The 8,311-nt window shown below is 41.7% G+C and overlaps 1 protein-coding gene across 1 annotated transcript; it reads left to right on the top strand.

Moving 5' to 3' along the window:
* The first annotated feature begins 298 nt into the window (after positions 1-298).
* Positions 299-6,153, top strand: LOC112563228. Its single transcript, XM_025237045.1, has 6 exons — positions 299-1,089; positions 1,375-1,572; positions 2,589-2,697; positions 3,046-3,243; positions 3,798-3,974; positions 4,855-6,153. The coding sequence occupies exons 1-6, from the start codon at positions 1,072-1,074 to the stop codon at positions 5,532-5,534; spliced, it is 1,380 nt and encodes a 459-aa protein (XP_025092830.1). The 5' UTR covers positions 299-1,071; the 3' UTR covers positions 5,535-6,153.
* Positions 6,154-8,311: the final 2,158 nt, after the last annotated feature.

Genomic DNA, 8,311 nt, shown 5'->3' with positions numbered 1-8,311 from the left:
CACTGAAGGACACGTTCCTCGCTGCTTACAGTGTGTCTGTAATACAAGAATAAGATCTTGCTCTCGTTTGGAACGGAAGTTGACGCGAGAATTACACGAATACACGAATTACACCCGTTATCAGTACACATAGTCTCACTCAACTCCTCCGCTCCTCCCTCTCCCAGTCCTCTCTCACTGTCCCCTCTCACACACGGGTGTTGCTTGAGAAGCGAAGCAGTCTGCCAGCATACACTATTTTACTATTTTCGTGTAGTAGACCATGATAGATACAATGATAATGTCATTGTCATCGATAGTAGAATGACGTAAACATGCTGCTGAGAGCTGTTGGGCATGTTATGTCACGTGTGGTCAACAAGCTAGGGTTCACACTGACCCGAACAACGGCATGAACACGTTAGGTAACTCCAAACCAACCCTCCTTTACAAGTTCACGAGTACCGAGTGACGGACGAGATAAGGAAATGAGAAGAACATATGTAGAAATATAGTCGCCTGCGTGAGAGAGCAAGTAAGAGACTTATCATTGAAAAATATAATCACCAGAGTACATATATATAATTTCCAGACAGTGAGAAGTAAGTATATACATAATCGCGAAGCAGAGAAGTATATATATATACCCTCCAGACTGACCCTAGCGCCACTCCTCTCGTACCGACTGTACATAAAGCTTGTCAGCAAATACTTCTACAATGTGGACACTGTGTCTCGTAAATATTATTAACACAATGTTTATGACCAGGAAGCGCGCCATTGCTGTGTCCTATCAACTCATACCCATGAACTTTCAAGTCAAGCTATCTTAGGGACGTTGATAGGTTGATGTCAGGACAGGCAGTGGACGCCTTTGCTAGAGTGAGACTAGGGAAGAACACACTTGGCAAATAAGTTAAAAGAAACCCTCGTCTCTTCTTTGGGCAACGAGAGAAAAGGACAAAGCGTGAGTTATATGTGGTTCTGAACCACTTCTACCTGTTGCCTACCTGCCTGTAGTTCTGTGATCATGGTCAGTAAATGATGTCTGATCCGTGAGTTCACCTGCCGGGTAGCTGTAGCCTGTTCATCATGTCTCGTCAAAGTAAGGTTAGTCATCGTCATTTTTTTTAAACCCAATTAGCCTGTCCGATTCTTGTGTTTTAGTTTAATTCGGTGTTTGCCCTTGTTTTTCTAGAAAACAAATACTTTAGACATATTTGTAAGTGTATTGGTATATATATAAATACGCGAGTATGATGTGTATATATAGTTCTTCTATAACTGTTATAAGACAGAAGTAAGTTGTACTGTCCATGATGAATATTGAGATGAATGTACTATGGTACACCAACATAACTAAACTCATGATGTAGGCCAGTGTTTGTTTGACAGCACGACACAGTCAGCCCCAGACGACCAGACAAACACTACACTCTCTTCTCATGGAGTGAGTTACAGTCGTTCACTCCGAGAGAAATATTCAACGGCGCCTTAGGGGAGCTTCCTTTGCTTTTGGGTATATCCTTGGGATTCTACGGGGTACAGACAGACCCACGAAAAGCACATCTTCGATATTTCGAGTCAGGAATGGTAAAATTATTGTTTGCGTGTTTATGTGTGTGTGTTTCTCTCCAATACAGTGCTTGTCTGCCCCTCGTAAACAGTATTTCAGTGTTAAGGTCCTGCTCTCGACAACAGCAGCCTGAGAGCTCGTTGTGATAGCAAATGAGGAAGAAGATGAACATTTATAAAAGAATTTTAAGAGCGATCTGTGATTGTGAAACCTATTGAAACTGTGAACTCTTTCAGGTCACTAGGCACTGTTTTTGATTTCCAGCTCAGATGGAATATAAACACCGAACAATTTGTTAAACGCGGTCAGCGAAGACTACCTTCCTCGCAAGCTAAACTGTTTTTCAGTTAGTCAAGCAAACTTAGACCGTTTCTATCAGTGCTTGAATGAGTCTTTTCTTCATTTTCATTTGTATGCTGGTTCCACAGTCTGTCCATGACAGGAATAGTCTGAACAGTATTGTCCACATCTGCTTTAAGATAATTGGTGCCAAGCAGAGGCATCTAGCTTCTTTTTTTTTTTTTTTGTTATTATCAAATAGGAAAACCTCTCGTTTTGTCGAAACTTGAACACTTTCTGGAGATTTTGTGTTATTAAGTTCATGTCAACGCTAAGATGTACCTTATGTAGAAATATATATAGGCACCTGAAATAGCTCGTGCCATCAGCAGTCCAGCTGCTCCATCACAGATGAATTGTCAGCTCTGTGTGTGTGTGTCTATAAATGGCCTAGGTGTAAGATCGTGTTGTTGTTGGTGCGGAAATTTGTTTTAAGAAATAAATGGAACTAAGAGACATTGAACAGTGAAACTTGAGAATTGCCAAAATGAAGCACACTAACGATAAAACAAACACTGCAGCTAGTGGAGCTAGTAAATCCACCATACTGCTATCGTCGACTGTCACAGACTATGATAAAAGAAGATAACAGTAGGTGCATAATAGAGTTTATCACAGGTACACGAGTTGAGGTACACTGCTTTAGTTTGACTACACACCTGTAGTGCTGCCTTGTTGCTTCCTCTTGTTGCAGCTGCTGTTCGCCTTCCAGAGGGCGGCACAGAGGCGAGTGCTGCTACATGACTCCTATGGCAGGACACTGAGCCTACCCCTCAGCTCTCCTCTCGCCTTTACAGTCAAAGGTACGTCAGCACATTACGGGGTAAGGATACTTTTCAGATGTCAGATGATGATGATGATGATGATGATGATGATGATGATGATGATGATGATGATGATAATAAAACCTGCAAAATTAACTGTCCAGTGGGAAGCAGTGGGCTCCTTCATCCTCCCATTCTTCTAGTTTCTAATATTCCTCCTTCTTGATAATATTACACATTTGATACATGATGAAATTATTAAAGTAATAGTTACATAGAGGTTTAAGAATTAGACTTAATTAAACGCAAGAAAAAGCGGAAAAGCACTTCATATTTCTCTACATAACAGTTTCTGGTGTCTTATCTTCCCCTCATCGCAATTTTCAGGCAGGGAGAAGGAGAGGACCATGACACTCGCACAAATAGTCCACACGATGCCTCTGCCAGTGGCTGTCAACTTTGCCCAGAAGGACAACCTCCAGTTCTTTGTCAAAGGAACTGTCAACCACCGCTTCTTCGGAAGACTAACGGTGGTGTCGCTGTACCAGGAGCCTTTCCTCTGCTGCCTGCCTATAGGGTACCAAGGTGGGACTCGGGACCTTTCTTGTTCCTGTTTACGGGCATGTGTGAGGTTAGGAGAATGTCGGAATATTTTAGTGTTGATTGTTTTGTATGGTTGTATGAAAAATTTTCGGGGAAGTTTAGAACAGTCCCTGAGCAACAACAATAACAAATATACAAGATTTAAAAAGATGAGAAGGAAAGAAAGAAAATGGGAGGGACCGTTCAGCTTTGTGATTTTACAAAGAGCTACATTTAGTGAATTCACCGTTATAAATTGTTTCAATGAAGATATTTATAAAACGTGAAAATCAGAGCTATTTCTACGGGTTATTGAAAGAGGCATTAATTAGAGCTCTGAATAACATTAAAATATTATTTATTACCAAAACATTATTAGGAAACTCGAGGTTTACTGAGAGGTTATCTGTTGAGCTAAGTTTGACACATTCGATGCTACATTTTTGTTATAATAGATTCAATGTAGTACACGTGTCGAATAAAGAGTATGAGCTAATTAAAGTGTTATATTTGATGGAATCTCTAATTTCTTTGAAATGTCTACTTGCTGAATGCAGATGGAAAACCAGAAGAACAGGTTGTACCTTTGCCGTGTCGGCTGAACAAAATAGGTTTGTCAGTGGTGACCAGCATGGCGGGGCACAGAAATCCACGAGAAAAACTGGCTGAGCTCGTCAGGTACTATATGGCGGCCACACACAGACTGGACACGAGCATCGACCCCTTCTATAAAGGTCAGTCCTGCTTCTCACTAGGTACCGAGTCTGTCAACTCGTCCGTCTACCTGTCTACCAGTCTCTTTGACAGTCCGCTTCCTTGCCTGTCCACACGGTAAGACACGCCATTCCCGATTAGTGGGAACCGAAAGCCAATCGCGTTCGTTGTTGCTACAGAAGCCGTCTTAATGCCCTAATATGGTATTGTGGGCGGAGCTGAGTATGGATTCAGCAGCTTACGACCCTGCGGAGGCGTGTGACACTAGAGTTGACAACAAATAATCCTCGGCGTTCTCACAGTTATTAGTGTATCAGCCTCACTCAGAAGTTCAGCTCATCTCTGAAACACAAGTTATCTTTATGAAGCTGAAGCGGCTCTGTAGCCAGAAAGTCCCAAACATTGATGTACAGTGTGTACCCAGATAGATGAGGTGAAGAGCAATTAAAACCCATAATGTTAGCCTTATCTGCTAGACCTTAGTTCGCTGCTGTTGTTGGTGTTGTTATTTTCTGGAAATGTGTTGGCTTATTTACTCAACAGAATGGCTGTCCATTTGTCAAACATCGCCGACTGTCAGCACGCGTTCCGACTTTTATAGACAATGCAGTGATACATTTATTTCTGTGTCGGTGTATCGGGAATGTGTACAGAAGAGAGAGAGAAAAAATAGTGGAGAGAATTAAATAAATAACAGTAAAGAAGTAAAATAGAAGCAAGATTGTATACATTGACATGTAGATTGAGGGATAGAAGGAAAGGGGATATAAATATAATAATATATTACAAAAATAAATTAATTAAAATAGAAAATAAATATTATTAGATAGAGAATATCTTTTGAAAGAAATTCAAAATTTGGAAAAAAGTACTGAAAAAGTTGTTTTCTTTTTGTCCTAGAAATGGCGTTGATCAGCAAAGACGTAGCGATCGCAAACGAAGCTGACATCCCTGACTACATCGACGAGGACAGCTTCATCATCATCACGACCAAGCAGCCAACTCGAGTCCCTCCTACGTATCTTTCGCCGACACTAGAGGACAGGAGTTCGAATCCGCTGTATGACTCCACCAACCCTTCGTACAGCAGGTGTTACGAGGCGCTCAGTCAAAGGCCACCCCGTGGCCACAAGCGGTTGGCCGGTTCATCTGGTTCAGAAGACCCAGGCCTCAGTGAGTCGCTTTCTGCACTTCGACTGGGGAGGCTCTCAGTTGAACCTCCACCCCCACCTCCGTGCCGCAAGGAGCAAAGGTCAGCGTTAACCATGACGTCACCAGAGGTCACAGACTCGGGTCTCACAGAAGAGAATGAGTACACGTACCTCGACTTCGTGGGCCAGACCTCAGGATCGACTGATGTGGATTGCTTGAATGTCGACGAGTTGTCCATCAAAGAGGTTTCGGTCTGTCTAAAGGACTTGGGACTGGACCAGCATTGCGAAACATTCCAGAAGTTGCGCATAGATGGGAAACTGCTGACGAAACTGGACCGCGAAGTGCTTAAAGATGAGCTGAAGATCAGCGAGCTGGACATCGTGAAACTAATGATGTTTATCACTGAAGGACACATTCCTCGCTGACGATGTTTATCACTGAAGGCTACGTTCCTCCCAAGAACTGCACTCGTACCTTAAAAACTGCTGCTGGTTGGTCACTGTTCAAGCATAAGCCAGTAGTTGCCAACGGAAACCTCTGACTGTGATGACCAACGTTTAATAACGTACAGACGTGACTGTCTATGGAGACAGACGAAGGTGTAGCTTGCAGACCCACAAGACACAGATGTCACATGCTGGACAAACATCTGGTAGGTGCGACCATCACAACCACAACAATATTGACCCACTGACAGATTTTGTTGTTGCTGGCAAGATAAGCGCCGCGACACGGTCTATGAAATTTCATAGAATCGTGAAAAAAACTAATAGTTAATGTTTTAAGTACTTTGCATTTACTGTTTAGGAGGTTTTCTTCATGTTATATGGTCGGAGTGTTGGCCCAGATAAGGCTCACAGAGGCCAAGTACATTGGTAGTGTGAAGCAAAGCAGTATGTCAGGAACGAGACAATAAGTAACTTTGAATGTCGTTGCTGTCATGTTTATCAAAATTGTCATCTCTACCATCATTGTCAACTAAAGATAGGAATATTTATTGAATGTACAAATTACAATCCACATGGATTAAAATATTAATGTGTTTGTGTCAGTTTGTCACAGTTATTAAAAAGCCGTTACGTTTTCGCACCGTGTATCTTTCTTATCAGCGTTAAATGGAATTATAAAAATTGCTTTTAAAGTTTGTTTTTTTTATGGTGGATGGGTACTGAATATCAATAATGGGAGATTCTATTTGCTGTTATCTCATTGTCCAGAAAAATCCCTTAATAACAGGATCTGGACAGTCCATGGCAATATTTAGTGGTTGAGAGAACGCGTGATTGTTAGGAGAGCGATGACAAGATGTGACTGTGACAATTCTTTTTAACTCAGTGTGCGACCCAAATATTTAAAGCGAAGAAGAAAACATTTTATGCAGGCACTGGCGAGTCTTAACAATAAAAAGACCAGACCATCTGAGAACCTGGAAGCTCAGATGTTGGATGGTCCGAATATACAGTTTGCGCTCTAGAAAATGTTCATAGCCTAGGATAGAGGACCAGGACCACGTGGCTCAGCACGTTGCTGTTGACGACGTGGCATGATTTCCAGGTCTCCAGCAGGGATTAGTATCGGGGGGTGACAAAAGGGCCCCAGCACCCGTTATCAGTACATACAGCCATCAACCCTCCCTAAAAAGTGTTCACGAGTACAGAGTGACGAGATAAGAAACGATTTCAATGTGAGAGAAGTACATGTGTGTATATACACTCTCGAGACTGAGAGAGAAGTAAATGTGTATATATGTATACATCCCAGACTGATTATAGCATCACTCGTCTGGTGACGACTGTACACAAAGATTGTCTGCAAATACTTCTGTATATTGTGAACATTGTTTTGAACATTTCTACTACAGTATGGCCGAGACCAGGACCAGGATGTGCGAGCATTGCCGTGTCCTATCAACGCATACCCATGAATTTTAAAGTTGAACGGATATCTTGGGGATGTTTATGGAAAGAGGTAAGGACATGCAGTGGACGTGTTTGGATGGGTGGGAGGGGAGATCAGCGAAGAACACATTTTGCAACGAAGATAAACAACTCGTATCTTCTTTGGGTAACAAGTGAAAATGAAGTGAGGTCATAGGTCACTGTAAGCCCGTATTGTTCCTGTTGTCAAAGCTGCCTGCTGTGCTTGCTGTCGCCTGGATAGATTAAAGTACAGGTTTTTATTTCGTGATCTTCTGTTGTTATTTTTTATTTTTTTGGATAAAGACTTCCTACAAAAGTACAGATTGAGAGGAATATTGTTAGTAGTAGGTGAAGACGCCATCGCAAAGAAGCAAACTGTAGGACACGGATCACGGTCAGTAAATGCTGTCTGATCCCCCGGGTGGCCGGGGTTTTCTAAGCAGGTCACTGTACCCTGTCCATCATGTCTCGTCAGAGTAAGGTCAGTCATCGTCATTTTCTTGTTAACCCAATTAACCTTTCTGCTTCATGAGTTTCACTTTACTGCTGCCTTTGCTCTTGCTTTTCTAGAAACCTCGTACTTTAGACATGTGTGTGTGTGTGATTATAATATATTGTCTACAGTATTATATACATGTCCGTCGTTAGGTCATTTTAGGACATGATTACATATCGGCAGGGTTGTCCATGGGACATATTTTCTATCCCGTCCCATCCCGTCCCATGGCAATTTATGCCTGTCCCATCCCGTCCCATCCCACGGGATGTTTCCCATGGGATTCCCATGGTATTAACAATCCTATGGACGACACTGAAAACCACTTTTCGGCTTTTGTTCTATAATTCCTGCTACTTCACATACAATAGATGATTCAGAGGAAAGATTTAAATCCTTGATGAATGAAATAACAGTAAATTTATTTTGCAATATCAAGTATCGACTACCATGGGAAATACAAATGTGTGCTGTCCCATCCCATCCCATCCTATGGGACGTTTCCCATGGGATTCCCATGGGATTCCCATTCCTATGGACAACACTGCTAATGCCTAAAAATAAATTCTACCAGAGGAAATCTACTTACTATAACTAATGTTAATATAAATAATTAAAAAAAATAATAATAATAATGGGATTCATATAACACATAATCCTCTTTGCCGCAGTTCTTATGCGATTTTCTAAAAGACTGCCAAGAACACCAAACACATAATAATATCAACCTTGTACAACAAGATTTCACATTGCGCTTGCAATACTGAACATATAGTTTTTATCGTGA

Source organism: Pomacea canaliculata, linkage group LG4 (genome assembly GCF_003073045.1).
Source record: "Pomacea canaliculata isolate SZHN2017 linkage group LG4, ASM307304v1, whole genome shotgun sequence".
NCBI classification, from domain to species: Eukaryota; Metazoa; Mollusca; class Gastropoda; order Architaenioglossa; family Ampullariidae; genus Pomacea; species Pomacea canaliculata.
The sequence above is the reverse complement of the archived record's forward strand: the minus strand, read 5'-3'. Positions and strand labels throughout refer to the sequence as shown.